The sequence below is a fragment of the Haemorhous mexicanus genome, unplaced genomic scaffold, assembly GCF_027477595.1.
Source record: "Haemorhous mexicanus isolate bHaeMex1 unplaced genomic scaffold, bHaeMex1.pri scaffold_250_ctg1, whole genome shotgun sequence".
In the NCBI taxonomy this organism is placed as follows: Eukaryota; Metazoa; Chordata; class Aves; order Passeriformes; family Fringillidae; genus Haemorhous; species Haemorhous mexicanus.
The window spans coordinates 1-22,501 of record NW_026776077.1 but is presented as its reverse complement, the minus strand read 5'-3'; the positions used below and the strand labels follow the sequence as shown (position 1 = coordinate 22,501).

Genomic DNA, 22,501 nt, shown 5'->3' with positions numbered 1-22,501 from the left:
ACTGCGGGCGGGTCACGTTCGGGGCCAGGACCCCGCAGGCCCGGCTGAAACACGAGGCCACCCCAAAATCCCCGGGTGGGGTCTGGGGTCTGATCTGGGGGGTCTGGGGTCGGATTTGGGGGGTCTGGGGTCGGATTTGGGGGGTCTGGGGTCTGGTTTCGGGACTTTGGGGTCGGATTTGGGGGGGTTGGGGTCGGATTTGGGGGGTTTGGGGTCTGATTTCAGGGGTTTGGGGTCTGATCTGGGGGGTTTGGGGTCGGATTTGGGGGGTTTGGGGTCTGATCTGGGGGGTTTGGGGTCTGATCTGGGGGGTTTGGGGTCTGGTTTCAGGGCTTTGGGGTCGGATTTCGGGGCTTTGGGGTCGGATTTGGGGGATTTGGGGTCGGATTTGGGGGGTTTGGGATCTAATTTCAGGGCTTTGTTGTCTGGTTTCAGAGCTTTGGGGTCGGATTTGGGGGTTCTGAGGGATTTGGGGGTCCTGGGGGCTCTGGGGTCGGATCTGGGGGATTTGGGGGACGATCTGGGGGCTCTGTGGGGTGGGCAGGGCCCCGCAGCGGCCGGTGACGGGGGTCGAACTCCTGCCGGGAGTCGGGGCACAGGCACAGGAAGGAGCCCTCGACGTTCTCGCAGCGCTCGGCCCCGCAAACCCCGCGGAGGGTCTGGCACTCGTCCACGTCTGTGGGGTTGGGATTTGGGGTTTGGGATTTGGGGTTTGGGGGATTTGGGATTTGGGGGGTTTCGGATTTGGGGGATTTGGGATTGGGAGTGGGGGAATGGGGGCAGAGGGGTTGGGGTGGGTGCTCGGCCCCGCAAACCCCGCGGAGGGTCTGGCACTCGTCCACATCTGTGGGGTTTGGGATTTGGGGTTTGGGGTTTGGGGGATTTGGGGTTTGGGATTTGGGATTTGGGGTTTGGGGTTTGGGGTTTGGGGGGTTTGGGATTTGGGGGATTTGGGGTTTCGGGGGTTTGGGGTTTTGGGTTTGGGGTTTGGGGTTTTGGGATTTGGGGTTTGGGGTTTGGGGTTTGGGGGGTTTGGGATTTGGGGTTTGGGGTTTGGGGTTTGGGGTTTGGGGGATTTGGGGTTTGGGGGATTTGGGATTTGGGATTTGGGTTTGGGGGAATGGGGGATTTGAGATTTGGGGTTTGGGGGTTTGGGATTGGGAGTGGGAATGGGGGGAATGGGGGCAGAGGGGTTGGGGTGGGTGCTCGGCCCCGCAAACCCCGCGGAGGGTCTGGCACTCGTCCACGTCTGTGGGGTTCGGATTTGGGGTTTGGGATTTGGGGTTTGGGGGGTTTGGGATTTGGGGGATTTGGGATTTGGGATTTGGGGTTTGGGATTTGGGGTGTTTGGGGTTTGGGATTTGGGGTTTGGGGTTTGGGGTTTGGGGTTTGGGGTATTTGGGGTTTGGGGGATTTGGGATTTGGGGTTTGGGGTTTGGGGGGTTTAGGGTTTGGGGTGTTTGGGGTTTGGGGTTTGGGATTTGGGGTTTGGGGGTTTGGGATTGGGAATGGGGGAATGGGGGCAGAGGGGTTGGGGTGGGTGCTCGGCCCCGCAAACCCCACGGAGGGTCTGGCACTCGTCCACGTCTGTGGGGTTTGGGATTTGGGATTTGGGGGATTTGGGGTTTGGGGTTTGGGGGATTTGGGGTTTGGGGGGGTTTGGGGGTTGGGGTTTGGGGTGTTTGGGGTTTGGGGTTTGGGTTTGGGGGATTTGGGATTTGGGGTTTGGGATTTGGGGTTTGGGATTTGGGGTTTGGGATTTGGGGGATTTGGGATTTGGGGGGTTTGGGATTTGGGATTTGGGATTTGGGGTTTGGGGTTTGGGGTTTGGGGATTTGGGTTTTGGGGGGTTTGGGGTTGGGGATTTGGGGGGTTTGGGATTCGGGGGATTTGAGGGGTTTGGGGGTTGGGGTTTGGGGATTTGGGGCTTGGGGGGTTTGGGGTTATGGGATTTGGGATTTGGGGGATTTGGAGTTGGAAATTTGGGGAATCTGGGATTTGAGATGGCAATGGGGACATAGGGCCAGGGCCAGGGTGTCCCCAGGGCTGGTGGCCGTGTCCCCGGGCTGGTGGCCATACCCACGCAGTGGTGGCTGTGCCGGGCGGTCTCGTAGCCGGGGTCGCAGGGACTGGGATGGAATGGGACTGGGGACACTGGGATGGACACAGGGACACAGGGACACAGGGACTGGGATTTGGGACACAGGGACTGGGATTTGGGGCACAGGGACAGGGATTTGGGACACAGGGACTGGGATTTGGGTGTCCCCAGGGCAGTGGCCATGTCCCCGGGCTGGTGGCCGTACCCACGCAGTGGTGGCCGTGCCGGGCGGTCTCGTAGCCGGGGTCACAGGGACTGGGATGGGATGGGACTGGGGACACTGGGATGGACACAGGGACACAGGGACAGGGATTTGGGGCACAGGGACAGGGATTTGGGACACAGGGACAGGGATTTGGGGCACAGGGACAGGGATTTGGGGCACAGGGACTGGGATTTGGGTGTCCCCAGGGCTGGTGGCCGTGTCCCCGGGCTGGTGGCCGTACCCACACAGTGGTGGCCGTGCCGGGCGGTCTCATAGCCGGGGTGGCAGGGATTGGCATGGGAATGGGGACACAGGGACATGGATTTGGGGCACAGGGACAGGGATTTGGGGCACAGGGACAGGGATTTGGGTGTCCCCAGGGCTGGTGGCCGTGTCCCCGGGCTGGTGGCCATACCCACGCAGTGGTGGCCGTGCCGGGCGGTCTCGTAGCCGGGGTCACAGGGACTGGGATGGGATGGGACTGGGGACACTGGGATGGACACAGGGACACAGGGACAGGGATTTGGGGCACAGGGACAGGGATTTGGGACACAGGGACAGGGATTTGGGACACAGGGACATGGATTTGGGGCACAGGGACAGGGATTTGGGTGTCCCCAGGGGCGGTGGCCGTGTCCCCGGGGTGGTGGCCGTACCCACGCAGTGGTGGCCGTGCCGGGCGGTCTCGTAGCCGGGGTCGCAGGGATTGGCATGGGAATGGGGACACAGGGATTTGGGGCACAGCGACACGGGGACAGGGATTTGGGACACGGGGACTGGGATTTGGGTGTCCCCAGGGTGGTGGCCGTACCCACGCAGTGGTGGCCGTGCCGGGCGGTCTCGTAGCCGGGGTCGCAGGCGCACTGGAAGGAGCCGGGCAGGTTGTGGCAGGTGGCGTGGGCACCGCACAGGGTCCCGTTGGAGCACTCGTCCACGTCTGGCACCGCGAGGGACAAAGGGTTGGGGACATCCCGAGGTCCTTGGTCACCCCTGGGGCTGGCTTTTGTCCCTCTGTGTCCCCAGCCCAATCCCTGAGTCCCCATGGCCACCCCTGTGTCCATCCCTGTCCCTGTGTCCATCCCTGTCCCTGTGTCCATCCCTGTCCCCGTGTCCCCATGTCCATCCATGTGTCCCCAGCCCAGTCCCCATATCCCCATCCTGATCCCAAATCCCATATCCCAAATCCCCAATCCTGAATCCCAATCCAATTCCCAACTCCCTCACCGAGGCAGTCCCTGCTGTGCCAGGGTGGGAATCCCGGCTGGCACTCAGGAACAATCCCAAATCCCAACCCTAAATCCCAAACCCCAATCCCATATCCCCAATCCCAAATCCCATATCCCCAATCCCCAATCCCAATCCCCAATCCCCAATCCCAAATCCCAAATCCCAAACCCCAATCCCAACTCCCTCACCGAGGCAGTCCCTGCCGTGCCAGGGTGGAAATCCCGGCTGGCACTTGGGAACAATACCAAATCCCAATCCTAAATCCCATATCCCCAATCCCAAATCCCATATCCCCAATCCCATATCCCAATCCCAAATCCCCAATCCCCAATCCCCAATCCCAAACCCCAATCCCAACTCCCTCACAGAGGCAGTCCCCGCTGTCTCCGGGCCGGAATCCCAGCTGGCACTCAGAAGCAATCCCATATCACAAATCCCATATCCCAATCCTCAAAACCCAAACCCCAAATCCCAAATCCCAAAATCCCCAATCCCATATCCCAAATCCCAAATCCCAATCCCCAATCCCAGCTCCCTCACCGAGGCAGTCGCCGCCGTCTCCGGGCCGGAATCCCGGCTGGCACTCGGGCACGCAGCGATAGGAGCCCGGAATGTTCTCGCAGCGCTGCGCCCCGCAGAGCCCGGCCCCGTACTCCTGGCACTCGTCCACGTCTGGGGTGGGGACATTGGGATGGGGACATGGGGACAGTCGGGGACATGGCAGGATGGGGACATGGGGACAATCGGGGACATGGCAGGATGGGGACATTGGGATGGGGACATGGGGACAGTCGGGGACATGGCAGGATGGGGACATGGGGGCAATCGGGGACATGGCAGGATGGGGACATTGGGATGGGGACATGGGGACAGTCGGAGACATGGCAGGATGGGGACATGGGGACAATCAGGGACATGGCAGGATGGGGACAGCAGGGTGGGGACATGGGGACAGTCAGGGACATGGCAGGATGGGGACATTGGGACAATCAGGGACATGGCAGGATGGGGACAGCGGGGTGGGGACATGGGGACAATCCGGGACATGGCAGGATGGGGACATTGGGACAATCAGGGACATGGCAGGATGGGGACAGCGGGGTGGTGACATGGGGACAATCGGGGACATGGCAGGATGGGGACAGCGGGGTGGGGACATGGGGACAGTCGGGGACATGGCAGGATGGGGACAGCAGGGTGGGGACATGGGGACAATCAGGGACATGGCAGGATGGGGACATTGGGACAATCAGGCACACGGCAGGATGGGGACAGCGGGGTGGGGACATGGAGACAATCAGGGACATGGCAGGATGGGGACATGGAGACAATCAGGGACATGGCAGGATGGGGACATGGGGACAATCGGGGACATGGCAGGATGGGGACATTGGGATGGGGACATGGGGACAGTCGGGGACATGGCAGGATGGGGACATGGCAGGATGGGGACATTGGGATGGGGACATGGGGACAATCGGGGACATGGCAGGACGAGGACATGGGGACAATCGGGGACATGGCAGGACGAGGACACAATGGCAGGATGGGGACATCCAGAACCCCAGGATGATCCCGATCCCTGTGCCCATCCCAATTCCCGTGTCCCCATTCCCATCCCGGTCTCCCAGTCCCCATATCCCAGTCCCAATCCCAATGTCCCCAGCCCAGTCCCCATATCCCATATCCCCAGTCCCATATCCCATATCCCAAATTCTCAAATCCCCGTGTCCCTGTCCCTCACCGAGGCAGTCCCCGCCGTCTCTGGGCCGGAATCCTGGCTGGCACTTGGGATCAACCCCAAATCCCAGTCCCACATCCCCAATCCCAAATCCCAAATCCCAAATCCCATATCCCAGCTCCCTCACCGAGGCAGTCCCCGCCGTCTCCGGGCCGGAATCCCGGCTGGCACTCAGGAACAATCGCATATCCCAATCCCCAATCCCATATCCCCAAATCCCAATCCCCAATCCCAATCCCAATCCCCAATCCCCAATCCCAGCTCCCTCACCGAGGCAGTCCCCGCCGTCTCCGGGCCGGAATCCCGGCTGGCACTCAGGAACAATCCCAAATCCCATATCCCAATCCCCAATCCCAAATCCCCAATCCCAATCCCAAATCCCAAATCCCAATCCCAAACCCCAAACCCCAATCCCAGCTCCCTCACCGAGGCAGTCCCCGCCGTCTCCGGGCCGGAATCCTGGCTGGCACTTGGGATCAATCCCAAATCCCAGTCCCACATCCCCAATCCCAAATCCCAAATCCAAATCCCAAATCCCAAACCCCAATCCCAGCTCCCTCACCGAGGCAGTCCCCGCCGTCTCCGGGCCGGAATCCCGGCTGGCACTCAGGAACAATCCCATATCCCATATCCCAATCCCATATCCCAATCCCAATCCCCAAATCCCCAATCCCCAAATCCCAAACCCCAATCCCAGCTCCCTCACCGAGGCAGTCCCCGCCGTCTCCGGGCCGGAATCCCGGCTGGCACTCGGGCACGCAGCGATAGGAGCCCGGAATGTTCTCGCAGCGCTGCGCCCCGCAGAGCCCGGCCCCGTACTCCTGGCACTCGTCCACGTCTGGGGTGGGGACAGCGCGTGGGGACATGGGGACAGTCGGGGACATCGGGATCAGGGACATTGGGATGGGGACATGGGGACAGTCGGGGACATGGCAGGATGGGGACAGTCGGGGTGGGGACATGGGGACAGTCGGGGACATGGCAGGGTGGGGACATTGGGATGGGGACATGGGGACAGTCGGGGACATCGGGATCAGGGACATGGGAATGGGGACATTGGGATCAGGGACATGGGAATGGGGACATGGGGACAATCAGGGACATGATTCCCATTCCCGTTCCCGTTCCCATCCCGTTCCCGTTCCCATTCCCATTCCCGTTCCCATTCCCATTCCCGTTCTGTTCCGTTCCCATTCCCATTCCCATTCCCGTTCCCATTCCCATTCCCGTTCCCATTCCCATTCCCATTCCCATTCCCGTTCCCGTTCCCATTCCCATTCCCGTTCCCCATTCCCATTCCCGTTCCCATTCCCATTCCATTCCCATTCCCGTTCCCATTCCCATTCCCATTCCCATTCCCATTCCCGTTCCCATTCCCATTCCCGTTCCCCATTCCCATTCCCGTTCCCGTTCCCGTTCCTATTCCCATTCCCGTTCCCGTTCCCATTCCCATTCCCGTTCTGTTCCGTTCCCATTCCCATTCCCATTCCCATTCCCATTCCATTCCCATTCCCATTCCCGTTCCGTTCCCATTCCATTCCTGTTCCCATTCCCGTTCCCGTTCCCATTCCCATTCCCGTTCCCGTTCCCATTCCCGTTCCCATTCCCGTTCCCGTTCCCGCTCCCGTTCCCGTTCCCGTTCCCATTCCCATTCCTATTCCCATTCCCGTTCCCGTTCCCGTTCCCATTCCCGTTCCCATTCCCGTTCCCGTTCCCATTCCCATTCCCATTCCTGTTCCCATTCCCATTCCCATTCCCGTTCCCATTCCCGTTCCCATTCCCGTTCCCATTCCCGTTCCCGTTCCCATTCCCGTTCCCGTTCCCGCTCCCATTCCCGTTCCCGTTCCCGTTCCCATTCCCATTCCCATTCCCGTTCATGTTCCCATTCCCGTTCCCGTTCCTGTTCATGTTCCCATTCCCGTTCCCATTCCCGTTCCCGTTCCCGTTCCCATTCCCATTCCTATTCCCATTCCCATTCCCGTTCCCATTCCCATTCCCGCTCCCATTCCCGTTCCCGTTCCCATTCCCATTCTGTTCCATTCCTATTCCCATTCCTGTTCCCATTCCCGTTCCCATTCCCATTCCCATTCCCGTTCCCGTTCCCATTCCCGTTCCCGTTCCCATTCCCGTTCCCATTCCCGTTCCCATTCCCATTCCCGTTCCCGTTCCCGTTCCCATTCCCGTTCCCGTTCCCATTCCCGTTCCCGTTCCCGTTCCCGTCCCTGTTCCCGCTCCCGTTCCCGTTCCCGTTTCCGTTCCCGTTCCCATTCCCGTTCCCGTTCCCGTTCCCGTTCCCGTTCCCATTCCCATTCCCGTTCCCATTCCCATTCCCGTTCCCATTCCCGTTCCCATTCCCATTCCCGTTCCCGTTCCCATTCCCATTCCCGTTCCCGTTCCCGTTCCCGTTCCCGTTCCCGTTCCCGTTCCCATTCCCGTTCCCATTCCCGTTCCCGTTCCCGTTCCCGTTCCCGTTCCCGTTCCCGTTCCCGTTCCCATTCCCGTTCCCATTCCCTTTCCCGCTCCCGTTCCCGCTCCCGTTCCCATTCCCGTTCCCGTTCCCGTTCCCGTTCCCATTCCCATTCCCGTTCCCATTTCCATTCCCATTCCCGTTCCCATTCCCGTTCCCATTCCCGTTCCCATTCCCGTTCCCATTCCCGTTCCCGTTCCCATTCCCATTCCCGTTCCCATTCCCATTCCCGTTCCCGTTCCCATTCCCGTTCCCGTTCCCGTTCCCGTTCCCATTCCCATTCCCGTTCCCGTTCCCGTTCCCGTTCCCGTTCCCGTTCCCATTCCCATTCCCGTTCCCATTCCCGTTCCCGTTCCCATTCCCGCTCCCATTCCCATTCCCATTCCCGTTCCCATTCCCGTTCCCGTTCCCATTCCCGTTCCCATTCCCATTCCCATTCCCGTTCCCGTTCCCGTTCCCGTTCCCGTTCCCGTTCCCATTCCCGTTCCCATTCCCGTTCCCGTTCCCATTCCCGTTCCCATTCCCATTCCCGTTCCCGTTCCCATTCCCGTTCCCATTCCCATTCCCGTTCCCATTCCCGTTCCCGTTCCCATTCCCATTCCCGTTCCCATTCCCGCTCCCGTTCCCGTTCCCGTTCCCATTCCCGTTCCCATTCCCATTCCCGTTCCCATTCCCGTTCCCGTTCCCATTCCCGTTCCCGTTCCCGTTCCCGTTCCCGTTCCCATTCCCGTTCCCATTCCCATTCCCGTTCCCGTTCCCATTCCCGTTCCCATTCCCTTTCCCGCTCCCGTTCCCGTTCCCATTCCCATTCCCATTCCCGTTCCCGTTCCCGTTCCCATTCCCGTTCCCATTCCCATTCCCGTTCCCATTCCCGTTCCCATTCCCGTTCCCATTCCCATTCCCATTCCCGTTCCCATTCTTGTTCCCGTTCCCATTCCCGTTCCCGTTCCCGTTCCCATTCCCGTTCCCGTTCCCATTCCCGTTCCCATTCCCATTCCCGTTCCCATTCCCATTCCCGTTCCCATTCCCATTCCCATTCCCGTTCCCGTTCCCATTCCCGTTCCCATTCCCGTTCCCATTCCCGTTCCCGCTCCCATTCCCGTTCCCATTCCCGCTCCCGCTCCCGTTCCCGTTCCCGTTCCCATTCCCATTCCCGTTCCCGTTCCCGTTCCCGTTCCCATTCCCATTCCCGTCCCCGTTCCCATTCCCATTCCCATTCCCGTTCCCGTTCCCGTTCCCGTTCCCGTTCCCATTCCCATTCCCGTTCCCGTTCCCATTCCCATTCCCATTCCCGTTCCCGCTCCCGTTCCCGTTCCCGTTCCCGTTCCCATTCCCGTTCCCATTCCCATTCCCATTCCCGTTCCCATTCCCGTTCCCGCTCCCTCACCGCGGCACTCGGCCTTGGCGTCGTCGGTGCGGAACCCGGCCGGGCACTGGCACTGGAAGGAGCCGTCGGTGTTGAGGCAGCGCCCGCCGGAGCAGACGGCCCCGCGCTGGCACTCGTCCACGTCTGGGGGGAGATTTGGGGTTTGGGACATGGGGATTTGGGATTTGGGACATTGGGGTTTGGGGTTTGGGATTTGGGGTTTGGGGTTTGGGATTTGGGGTTTGGGGTTTGGGATGTGGCAATGGGGTGGGTGTGGTGGCCGCCGGCGCAGACGGCCCCGCGCTGGCACTCGTCCACGTCTGGGGGGAGATTTGGGATTTGGGACATCGGGATTTGGGATTTGGGGTTTGGGACATCGGGATTTGGGATTTGGGACATCGGAATTTGGGATTTGGGGTTTGGGGTTTGGGATTTGGGGTTTGGGGTTTGGGGTTTGGGGTTTGGGATGTGGCAATGGGGTGGGTGTGGTGGCTGCTGGCGCAGACGGCCCCGCGCTGGCACTCGTCCACGTCTGGGGGAAAATTTGGGATTTGGGACATCGGGATTTGGGACATCGGGATTTGGGATTTGGGACATCAGGATTTGGGATTTGGGACATTGGGATTTGGGGTTTGGGGTTTGGGACATCGGGATTTGGGATTTGGGACATCGGGATTTGGGGTTTGGGATTTGGGGTTTGGGGTTTGGGATTTGGGATTTGGGATTTGGTGTTTGGGATGTGGCAATGGGGTGGGTGTGGTTGCTGCCGGTGCAGACGGCCCCGCGCTGGCACTCGTCCACGTCTGGGGGGAGATTTGGGGTTTGGGACATCGGGATTCGGGATTTGGGGTTTGGGACATCGGGATTTGGGATTTGGGACATTGGGGTTTGGGGTTTGGGATTTGGGGTTTGGGATTTAGGATGTGGCAATGGGGTGGGTGTGGTGGCCGCCGGTGCAGACGGCCCCGCGCTGGCACTCGTCCACGTCTGGGGGGAGATTTGGGGTTTGGGACATCGGGATTTGGGACATCGGGATTTGGGATTTGGGACATCAGGATTTGGGATTTGGTATTTGGGACATCGGGATTTGGGGTTTGGGACATCAGGATTTGGGATTTGGGATTTGGGGTTTGGGATGTGGCAATGGGGTGGGTGTGGTTGCTGCCGGTGCAGACGGCCCCGCGCTGGCACTCGTCCACGTCTGGGGGGAGATTTGGGGTTTGGGACATCGGGATTTGGGATTTGGGATTTGGGATTTGGGGTTTGGGACATCGGGATTTGGGATTTGGGATTTGGGGTTTGGGACATCGGGATTTGGGATTTGGGACATCGGGATTTGGGATTTGGGGTTTGGGGTTTGGGACATTGGGATTTAGGATTTGGGATTTGGGGTTTGGGATTTGGGATTTGGGGTTTGGGGTTTGGGATTTGGGGTTTGGGATTTGGGATTTAGGATTTGGGATTTGGGGTTTGGGATTTGGGGTTTGGGACATCAGGATTTGGGATTTGGGGTTTGGGGTGGGTGTGGTTGATGCCGGCGCAGACGGCCCCGCGCTGGCACTCGTCCACGTCTGGGGTTTGGGACATCGGGATTTGGGATGACCATGGTGACACCAGGACTGGGATGGTGACACCAGGACTGGGACAACCCTGGTGACACCAGGACTGGGATGGTGACACCAAAACTGGAACAACCCTGGTGACACCAGGACTGGGATGGTGACACCAAAACTGGAACAACCCTGGTGACACCAGGACTGGGATGGTGACACCAGGACTGGGACAACCCTGGTGACACCAGGACTGGGACAACTCTGGGGCCACCAGGATGGAGATGGCAACACCACAACCAGCACAACCCCACCCCCAAACCCCCCCGCACCACCACCACCACCCCTCGGGTGCCCCCCGAGGTGCCACCACGCTGTCCCCAGGTGTCCCCAGCCGTGCCACCCACCGGTGCAGGCGCTGCCATCGGCGGTGGCGGCGTAGCCGTCGGCGCAGAGGCAGCGGAAGGAGCCGGCCGTGTTGACGCACTCGCCGTGCGGGAAGCAGAAGTCACCCTCCAGGCACTCGTTGACGTCTGCGGGGCCACCAGGAGGTCACCCGGGGGTGGTGGCACCGCCGGGGCGTCCCCGCGGGGGTCCCCGCTCACCCTGGCAGGCGGTGGCGCCGGTGGTGGCGCGGTAGCCGCGGTGGCACTCGCAGCGGAAGGAGCCGGCGGTGTTGAGGCAGCGGCCGTGGGGGGCGCAGGGGGAGCCCCCCGAGCACTCGTCCACGTCTGGGGGACATCGGGGTCACCAGGGGGACATCGGGGTCACCAGGGAGACATCGGGGACACCAGGGGGATGTGGGGACAGGAGTTATGGGGTCCTCAAGTCCCCTAAGTCATGGGGACCCCATAACAGAATGACCTCAGGTCATGGTCACACCATGGCGTGGTGACCTCGAGCACTCGTCACGTCTGGGGGGACATTGGGTCACCAGGGGGACGTGGGGACATCAGGAGGACATCGGGGTCACCAGGGGGACATTGGGTCACCAGGGAGACATCGGGGACACCAGGGGGATGTGGGGACAGGAGTTATGGGGTCCCCAAGTCCCCTAAGTCATGGTGACCCCATAACGGAATGACCTCAGGTCATGGTCACACCATGGCGTGGTGACCCCGAGCACTTGTCCCCGTCTGGGGGACATCGGGGTCACCAGGGGGACATCGGGGTCATCAGGGGGACGTGGGGACACCAGGGGGACATGGGGACAGGAGTCACGGGGTCCCCAAGTCACCTAAATCATGGGGACCCCATGGTGTTGACCTCAGGTCATGGTCACACCATGGCGTGGTGACCCCGAGCACTCGTCCACGTCTGGGGGACATCGGGGTCACCAGGGGGACATCAGGGTCACCAGGGGGACGTGGGGACATCAGGGGGACGTGGGGACAGGAGTTATGGGGTCCCCAGGTCCCCTAAGTCATGGGGACCCCATAACGGAATGACCTCAGGTCATGGTCACACCATGGCGCGGTGACCTCGAGCACTTGTCCCCATCTGGGGGACATCGGGGTCGCCAGGGGGACGTGGGGACATCAGGAGGACATCGGGGTCACCAGGGGGATGTGGGGACATCAGGGGGTGGTGGCCACAGGAGTTATGGGGTCCCCAAGTCCCCTAAGTCATGGGGACCCCATAACAGAATGACCTCAGGTCATGGTCACACCATGGCGTGGTGACCCCGAGCACTCGTCCACATCTGGGGGACATCGGGGTCGCCAGGGGGACGTGGGGACATCTGGGGGACATCGGGGTCACCAGGGGGACGTGGGGACATCAGGGGGACATGGGGACAGGAGTTATGGGGTCCCCAAGTCCTCCAAGCCATGGTGGCCCCAAGTTATGGTGACCTCATGGAATGGTGACCCCATGAGTTGGTGACGCCATGAGTTGGTGACACCATGAGTTGGTGACACCATGAGTTGGTGACACCATGCATTTCTCTAGGGGGACAGAGGTGACACAGGGGATGCTGAGGTGACACCAGGTGACACCAGGTGACACCAGGTGACACTGAGGTGACAGCAGGTACCTGCGCAGCGCCCCTGGCGCAGGTGGAAACCATCGGGGCAGGGCTGTCCCCAGGAGTCTGGGGACACCGAGGGGACACCAAGGGGACACCAGGTGACACTGAGGTGACACTGAGGTGACACAGGTGACACTGAGGTGACAGCAGGTACCTGCGCAGCGCCCCTGGCGCAGGTGGAAGCCGTCGGGGCAGGGCTGGCAGCGGAAGGAGCCCGGGGTGTTGACGCACTCCTGGCCGGGACACGCCAGGTGGTTCTCGCACTCGTCGATGTCTGAGGGGACATCGGGGACATCGGGGGACCCTGAGTGACCACAGGCCATGGGGACCCCATAGCAGAGTGATCACAGCTCACGGTGACCCCATGACAGAGTGACCACAGGCCATGGTGACCCCATGGTGTGGTGACCCCCAAGTTCTCGCACTCGCCGATGTCTGAGGGGACATCGGGGACATCAGGGGGACCCCGAGTGACCACAGGCCATGGGGACCCCATAGCAGAGTGACCACAGCTCATGGTGACCCCAAGTTCTCGCACTCGTCGATGTCTGAGGGGACATCGGGGACATCAGGGGGACCCCGAGTGACCACAGGCCGTGGTGACCCCATAACAGTGACCTCAGGACATGGTCACCCCATAACAGTGACCTCAGGCCATGGTGACCCCATAGCAGAGTGACCTCAGGACATGGTCACCCCATAGCAGTGACCACAGGCCGTGGTGACCCCATGGTGTGGTGACCCCCAAGTTCTCGCACTCGTCGATGTCTGAGGGGACATCGGGGACATCAGGGGGACCCCGAGTGACCACAGGCCATGGTCACCCCATAACAGAGTGACCCCAAGCCGTGGTGACCCCAAGCTGTGGTGACCCCACAGCAGTGACCACAGCTCATGGTGACCCCATAGCAGAGTGACCACAGGCCGTGGTGACCCCAAGCTGTGGTGACCCCCAAGTTCTCGTATTCGTCGATGTCTGAGGGGACATCGGGGACATCAGGGGACCCCGAGTGACCACAGGCCATGGGGACCCCATAGCAGAGTAACCACAGGTCATGGTGACCCCGTAGAAGTGACCACAGGACATGGTCACCCCATAGCAGAGTGACCACAGGCCGTGGTGACCCCATAACAGTGACCACAGGCCATGGGGACCCCATGACAGAGTGACCCCATGGTGTGGTGACCCACAAGTTCTCGCACTCGTCGATGTCTGAGGGGACATCGGGGACATCAGGGGGACCCCGAGTGACCACAGGCCATGGTGACCCCATAGCAGAGTGACCACAGCTCATGGTGACCCCCAAGTTCTCACACTCGTGGATGTCTGAGGGGACATCGGGGACATCAGGGGGACCCTGAGTGACCACAGGTCACGGTGACCCCATAGCAGAGTGACCTCAGGTCACGGTGACCCCATAGCAGAGTGACCACAGGCCGTGGTGACCCCATGGTGTGGTGACCCCAAATTCTCGCACTCGTGGATGTCTGAGGGGACGTTGGGGACATCGGGGGGACCCCGAGTGACCACAGGCCGTGGTGACCCCATAGCAGAGTGACCTCAGGCCATGGTGACCCCATAACAGAGTGACCCCAGGCCGTGGTGACCCCATGGTGTGGTGACCCCCAAGTTCTCACACTCGTCGATGTCTGAGGGGACATCGGGGACATCAGGGGACCCTGAGTGACCACAGGTCGTGGTGACCCCGTAAAAGTGACCACAGGACATGGTCACCCCATAACAGTGACCTCAGGTCACGGTGACCCCAAGCTGTGGTGACCCCCAAGTTCTCGCACTCGTCGATGTCTGAGGGGACATCGGGGACATCGGGGGACCCTGAGTGACCACAGGCCGTGGTGACCCCATAACAGTGACCTCAGGTCACGGTGACCCCATAACAGTGACCTCAGGCCATGGGGACCCCATAGCAGTGACCACAGGCCGTGGTGACCCCATGGTGTGGTGACCGCCAAGTTCTCGCACTCGTGTATGTCTGAGGGGACGTTGGGGACATCAGGGGGACCCTGAGTGACCACAGGACATGGTCACCCCATAGCAGAGTGACCACAGGCCGTGGTGACCCCATAACAGAGTGACCCCAGGCCGTGGTGACCCCAAGCTGTGGTGACCCCCAAGTTCTCACACTCGTCGATGTCTGAGGGGACATCGGGGACATCAGGGGGACCCTGAGTGACCACAGGTCATGGTGACCCCATAACAGAGTGACCCCAAGCTGTGGTGACCCCACAGCAGTGACCACAGGCCATGGTGACCCCATGACAGAGTGACCACAGGCCATGGTGACCCCATGGTGTGGTGACCCCCAAGTTCTCGCACTCATCGATGTCTGAGGGGACACTGGGGACATCGGGGGGACCCTGAGTGACCACAGGCCGTGGTCACCCCACAGCAGAGTGACCCCAAGCTGTGGTGACCCCATAACAGTGACCCCAAGCCGTGGTGACCCCAAGTTCTCACACTCGTGGATATCTGAGGGGACATTGGGGACATCAGGGGGACCCTGAGTGACCACAGGTTGTGGTGACCCCATAGCAGAGTGACCTCAGCTCATGGTGACCCCATAACAGTGACCACAGGCCGTGGTGACCCCCAAGTTCTCGCATTCGCCGATGTCTGAGGGGACGTTGGGGACATCGGGGGGACCCTGAGTGACCACAGGCCGTGGTCACCCCATAACAGTGACCACAGGCCATGGTGACCCCATAGCAGTGATCCCAAGCCGTGGTGACGCCACAGCAGTGACCACAGGCCGTGGTGACCCCAAGCTGTGGTGACCCCAAGTTCTCGCACTCGTCGATGTCTGAGGGGACATTGGGGACATCAGGGGACCCTGAGTGACCACAGGCCATGGTCACCCCATGACAGAGTGGCCCCAAGCCGTGGTGACCCCCAAGTTCTCGCACTCGTGGATGTCTGAGGGGACGTTGGGGACATCGGGGGGACCTTGAGTGACCACAGGCCGTGGTGACCCCATAACAGAGTGACCCCAAGCCGTGGTGACCCCAAGTTCTCGCACGCGTGGATGTCTGAGGGGACATCGGGGACATCGGGGGACCCTGAGTGACCACAGGCCGTGGTGACCCCATGGTGTGGTGACCCACAAGTTCTCGCACTCGTGGATGTCTGAGGGGACATCGGGGACATCGGGGGGACCCTGAGTGACCCCAAGCCGTGGTGACCCCAAGCCATGGTGACCCCCAAGTTCTCACACTCTTGGATGTCTGAGGGGACACTGGGGACATCGGGGGGACCCTGAGTGACCACAGGTCATGGTGACCCTGTAAAAGTGACCCCAAGCCGTGGTGACCCCAAGCCGTGGTGACCCCAAGTCCTCGCACTCTTGGATGTCTGAGGGGACATTGGGGACATCAGGGGGACCCCAGGTCATGGTGACCCTGTAAGGGTGACCACAGCTCACGGGGACCCCATGGGTGGTGACCTCAAGGACCACGGACCCCACAGCACAGAGCCCCCTCCCCACTGCCCCAGTGCCCCCTCCCAGGCCCCTCCCAGTCCCTCCCAGTTTGATCCCAGTTTGATCCCAGTCCATCCCAGTCCCTCCCAGTCCCTCCCAGTTTGATCCCAGTGCCCCCCAGTGCCCCCCACTCACCCTAGCAGGGCTGGTTGCCCCCAGACCCCCGGTAGCCCCCCGGGCACAGAGACCCCTCCCAGTCCATCCCAGTCCCTCCCAGTCCATCCCAGTCCCTCCCAGTCCATCCCAGTCCCTCCCAGTGCCCCCCAGTCCCTCCCAGTCCCTCCCAGTCCCCCCCAGTCCATCCCAGTCCCTCCCAGTTTGATCCCAGTGCCCCCCAGTGCCCCCCACTCACCCTGGCAGGGCTGGTTGCCCCCAGACCCCCGGTAGCCCCCCGGGCAGACGCACTCGTAGCCCCCGGGCCGGTTCTCGCAGCGCCCGTGGGCGCAGGGCGGGGGGCTCTGGGCGCACTCGTCCACGTCTGGGGGCACAGGTGGGCACAGGTGAGGGCACAGGTGAGGGCACAGGTGGGCACAGGTGGGCACAGGTGAGCACAGGTGGGGTTTGGGGGGGCACAGGTGGGCACAGGTGGGCACAGGTGGGCACAGGTGGGCACAGGTGAGGTTTGGGAGGGCACAGGTGGGCACAGGTGAGGGCACAGGTGAGGTTTGGGAGGGCACAGGTGGGTGCAGGTGGGGTTTGGGAGGGCACAGGTAGGCACAGGTGGGCACAGGTGAGGTTTGGGAGGGCACAGGTGAGCACAGGTGAGGTTTGGGGGGGCACAGGTGGGTGCAGGTGGGGTTTGGGAGGGCACAGGTGAGGTTTGGGAGGGCACAGGTGGGCACAGGTGGGCACAGGTGAGGTTTGGGAGGGCACAGGTGGGTGCAGGTGGGGTTTGGGAGGGCACAGGTGAGGTTTGGGAGGGCACAGGTGGGCACAGGTGAGGGCGCAGGTGAGGTTTGGGAGGGCACAGGTGAGCACAGGTGAGGTTTGGGAGGGCACAGGTGGGCACAGGTGGGTGCATGTGGGGTTTGGGAGGGCACAGGTGGGCACAGGTGGGCACAGGTGAGGGCACAGATGAGGTTTGGTGGGCACAGGTAGGCACAGGTGAGGGCAGGCAAGCACAGGTGGGCCCAAGTGGGCACAAGTGTTGTTTGGGGGGGGGCACAAATTTGGTTTGGGGTGCACCCAGGTGTGCCCAGGTGTGGTTTGAGGTGCCCAGGTGTGGTTTGGGGTGTGCCCAGGTGTGCCCAGGTGTGGTTTGAGGTGCCCAGGTGCAGTTTGCGGTGTGCCCAGGTGTGCCCAGGTGTGCCCAGGTGTGGTTTGAGGTGCCCAGGTGTGCCCAGGTGTGGTTTGGGGTGCCCAGGTGCAGTTTGGTGTGTGCCCAGGTGTGCCCAGGTGTGCCCAGGTGTGGTTTGAGGTGCCCAGGTGCAGTTTGGTGTGTGCCCAGGTGTGCCCAGGTGTGGTTTGAGGTGCCCAGGTGTGGTTTGGTGTGTGCCCGGGTGTGCCCAGGTGTGCCCAAGTGTGGTTTGAGGTGCCCAGGTGCAGTTTGGGGCGCACCCAGGTGTGCCCAGGTGTGCCCAGGTGTGCCCAGGTGTGTGCCCAGGTGTGGTTTGAGGTGCCCAGGTGTGGTTTGGGGCGCACCCAGGTGTGCCCAGGTGTGCCCAGGTGTGCCCAGGTGTGCCCAGGTGTGGTTTGAGCTGCCCAGGTGCAGTTTGGGGTGCACCCAGGTGTGCCCAGGTGTGCCCAGGTGTGGTTTGAGGTGCCCAGGTGCAGTTTGGTGTGTGCCCAGGTGCGCCCAGGTGTGCCCAGGTGTGGTTTGAGGTGCCCAGGTGTGGTTTGGGGCGCACCCAGGTGTGCCCAGGTGTGCGCTGACCTCGGCACTCGGTGCCCGCGGGCTCGGAGGTGAAGCCGGGCCCGCAGAGGCACCGGAAGCTGCCCACGGAGTTCTCGCAGCGGCCCGGGGAGCAGGGAGGGGGCACCTGGCGGCACTCGTCGATGTCTGCGGGCACAGGTGGGCACAGGTGAGCTCAGGTAATGGGCACAGGTGATGGGCACAGGTGATGGGGACAGGTGGGCACAGGTGATGGGGACAGGTGGGCACAGGTGAGCTCAGGTGAGCTCAGGTGGGCACAGGTGATGGGGACAGGTGGGCACAGGTGAGCTCAGGTGGGCAAAGATGGGCACAGGTGATGAGGACAGGTGGCACAGGTGATCTCAGGTGAGCTCAGGTGGGCACAGGTGATGGGGACAGGTGGGCACAGGTGATGGGGACAGGTGGCACAAGTGATCTCAGGTGAGCTCAGGTGGGCACAGGTGATGGGGACAGGTGGGCACAGGTGAGCTCAGGTGGGCAAAGATGGGCACAGGTGAGCTCAGGTAATGGGGACAGGTGAGCTCAGGTAATGGGGACAGGTGAGCTCAGGTAATGGGGACAGGTGAGCTCAGGTGATGGGGACAGGTGGGCACAGATGATGAGGACAGGTGGCACAGGTGATGGGCACAGGTGATGAGGACAGGTGGCACAGGTGATCTCAGGTGAGCTCAGGTGGGCACAGGTGATGGGGACAGGTGGCACAGGTGATCTCAGGTGGGCAAACATGGGCACAGGTGAACTCAGGTAAGGGGGACAGGTGATGGGCACAGGTGAGCTCAGGTAAGGGGGACAGGTGATGGGCACAGGTGAGCTCAGGTGGGCACAGGTGAGCTCAGGTAATGGGGGTAGGTGGGCACAGGTGAGCTCAGGTAATGGGGACAGGTGGGCACAGGTGATGGGGACAGGTGGCACAGGTGATCTCAGGTGGGCAAAGATGGGCACAGGTGAGCTCAGGTAATGGGGACAGGTGATGGGCACAGGTGAGCTCAGGTAATGGGGACAGGTGGGCACAGGTGATGGGGACAGGTGAGCTCAGGTAATGGGGACAGGTGAGCTCAGGTGGGCACAGGTGAGCTCAGGTAATGGGGACAGGTGGGAACAGGTGATGGGGACAGGTGAGCACAGGTGATGGGGACAGGTGGGCACAGGTGAGCTCAGGTGAGCTCAGGTGGGCACAGGTAATGGGGACTGGTGGCACAGGTGATCTCAGGTGAGCTCAGGTGGGCACAGGTGAGCTCAGGTAATGGGGTAGGTGGGCACAGGTGAGCTCAGGTAATGGGGACAGGTGGGCTCAGGTGATGGGGACAGGTGGCACAGGTGAGCTCAGGTGAGCTCAGGTGGGCACAGGTGATGGGGACAGGTGGCACAGGTGATCTCAGGTGGGCAAAGATGGGCACAGGTGAGCTCAGGTAATGGGGACAGGTGATGGGCACAGGTGAGCTCAGGTGGGCACAGGTGAGCTCAGGTAATGGGGACAGGTGGGCACAGGTGATGGGGACAGGTGGCACAGGTGATGGGGACAGGTGGGCACAGGTGATGGGGACAGGTGGGCACAGGTGAGCTCAGGCGGGCAAACATGGGCACAGGTGAGCTCAGGTAATGGGGACAGGTGGGCACAGCTGATGGGGACAGGTGGGCACAGGTGAGCTCAGGTGAGCTCAGGTGGGCACAGGTGATGAGGACAGGTGGCACAGGTGATCTCAGGTGAGCTCAGGTGGGCACAGGTGATGGGGACAGGTGGGCACAGGTGATGGGGACAGGTGGCACAAGTGATCTCAGGTGGGCAAAGATGGGCACAGGTGAACTCAGGTAAGGGGGGGTAGGTGGGCACAGGTGAGCTCAGGTAATGGGGACAGGTGATGGGCACAGGTGAGCTCAGGTGGGCACAGGTGATGGGGACAGGTGAGCTCAGGTGGGCACAGGTGAGCTCAGGTAATGGGGGTAGGTGGGCACTGGTGAGCTCAGGTAATGGGGACAGGTGGGCACAGGTGAGCTCAGGTAATGGGGACAGGTGAGCTCAGGTAATGGAGACAGGTGGGCACAGGTGATGGAGACAGGTGGGCACAGGTGAGCTCAGGTGAGCTCAGGTGGGCACAGGTGATGGGGACAGGTGGCACAGGTGAGCTCAGGTGAGCTCAGGTGGGCACAGGTGATGGGGACAGGTGGCACAGGTGAGCTCAGGTGAGCTCAGGTGGGCACAGGTGATGGGGACAGGTGGCACAGGTGAGCTCAGGTGGGCAAAGATGGGCACAGGTGAACTCAGGTAACGGGGGACAGGTGAGCTCAGGTAATGGGACAGGTGGGCACACGGTGAGCTCAGGTAATGGGGACAGGTGAGCTCAGGTGATGGGGACAGGTGGCACAGGTGAGCTCAGGTGGGCAAAGATGGGCACAGGTGAACTCAGGTAATGGGGACAGGTGATGGGCACAGGTGAGCTCAGGTGGGCACAGGTGAGCTCAGGTAATGGGGACAGGTGGGCACAGGTGAGCTCAGGTAATGGGGACAGGTGAGCTCAGGTAATGGGGACAGGTGGGCACAGGTGAGCTCAGGTGGGCAAAAGATGGGCACAGGTGAACTCAGGTGGGCACAGGTTGAGGGGCAGGTAGCAACTGAACCCCCCAGGACCCCCCAAAATCCCCCCCCCCGAGCCCCCTCCCCACTCACCCACGCAGTGCGTGCCCTAGGGGCTCAGCCAGAACCCCCCCCAAGACCCCCCCAAATCCCCCCCAAAACTCCCCCCAAATCCCCCCAAATCCCCCCAAGACCCCCCCCCAAAATCCCCCCCAAATCCCCCCCAAATCCCCCCAAATCCCCCAAGACCCCCCCCAAATCCCCCCTAAATCCCCCCCCAAATCCTCCCCAAATTCCCCCCCCAAATCCTCCCTAAATCCCCCCAAATCCCCCCCAAATCCCTCCTGGGACCCCCTTTAAAGACCCTAAAATCCCCCCAAACTCCCCCCCAAATCCCCCCCCAAATCCCTCCTGGGACCCCTTTAAAGATCCTAAAACCCCCCCCAAACCCCCCCCAGGACCCCCCACATCCCCCCCCCGAGCCCCCTCCCCCACACACCCACACAGTGCGTGCCCTGGGGGCTCAGCCAGAACCCCCCCACGACTCCCCCAAATTCCCCCTAAATCCCCCCCCAAATCCACCCCAAATCCCCCCCAAATCCCCCCCAAATCCCCCCCAAACCCCCCCAAATCCCCCCCAAACCCCCCCAAGACCCCCCCCAAATCCTCCCCAAATCCCCCCAAACCCCCCAAGACCCCCCCCAAATCCCCCCCAAATCCCTCCTGGGACCCCATTAACCCCCCCCCAGGACCCCCCCAAATCCCCCCCCGAGCCCCCTCCCCACTCACCCACGCAGTGCGTGCCCCTGGGGGCTCAGCCAGAAGCCCCCCCCGGCACAGGCAGGTGTAGCCCCCTCCCCCCCGGGGCACGCAGCGCCCGGGGCCGCACACGGAGGGGTCGCGCTGGCACGGGGACACTGCCGGGTCTTGGGGGGGGATTTAGGGGAATTTTGGGGATTTGGGGATTTTTTGGGGATTTTGGGGATTTTTTGGGGATATTTGGGGGATTTTTTGGGGATTTTGGAGGGATTTTTTGGGGATTTTTTTTGGGATTTTGGGGATTTTTTTGGGGGATTTTTTGGGGGATTTTTTGGGGTTTGTTGTTGGGGATTTTGGGGGGATTTTTGCGGATTTTTTGGGGATTTTTGGGGATTTGGTTGGGTTTTTTGGGGGGATTTTTTGGGAATTTTTTGGGATATTTTGGGGATTTTTTGGGGATTTTTTTGGGATTTTTGGGGAATTTTAGGGGATTTTTTGGGGATTTTTTGGGATTTTGGGGATTTTTTGGGGATTTTGGGGGATTTTTGGGAATTTTGGGGATTTTTGGGGGGATTTTGTGGGGATTTTTTTGGGATTTATGGGGATTTTTGGGATTTTTTTGGGATTTTGGGGGAATTTTTGGGGGATTTTTTGGGGATTTTGGGGATTTAATGGGGATTTTTTGGGGACTTTTAGGGGATTTTTTGGGGGATTTTTGGGGATTTTTTGGGGATTTTTTTGGGGATTTTGGGGAATTTTTTTGGGGATTTTTTGGGGGATTTTGGGGATATTTGGGGATTTATTGGGGGATTTTTTGGGAGATTTTTTAGGGATTTATTGGGGATTTTTTGGGGATTTTTTGGGGATTTATGGGGATTTTTTGGGGGTTTTTTTGGGGATTTTTTGGGAATTTTTGGGGGATATTTTGGGGATTTTTTGGGGATTTTTTGGGGATTTTTGGGGGGATTTTTGGGGGATTTTCTGGGGATTTTTTGGGGATTTTTTTGGGGATTTTGGGGATTTTTTGGGAATTTTGGGGATTTGGGGGGATTTTTTTTGGGATTTTTTGCGGATATTTGGGAATTTTTTTGGGGATTTTTTGGGGATTTTTGGG

At 60.9% G+C, this 22,501-nt stretch overlaps 1 protein-coding gene across 1 annotated transcript; it reads right to left on the bottom strand.

Moving 5' to 3' along the window:
- Window positions 1-348: 348 nt before the first annotated feature.
- Window positions 349-21,531, bottom strand: LOC132323016 (latent-transforming growth factor beta-binding protein 4-like; the record flags this gene model as incomplete). The annotated part of the gene is made up of 12 exons (XM_059837791.1): window positions 349-676; window positions 3,118-3,243; window positions 4,074-4,205; window positions 5,981-6,112; window positions 9,129-9,251; window positions 11,065-11,190; window positions 11,263-11,388; window positions 12,841-12,960; window positions 16,536-16,661; window positions 18,057-18,182; window positions 20,722-20,737; window positions 21,418-21,531. Coding segments are annotated over 12 exons (1,512 nt in total), but the record flags the coding sequence as incomplete, so codon positions are not given.
- Window positions 21,532-22,501: the final 970 nt, after the last annotated feature.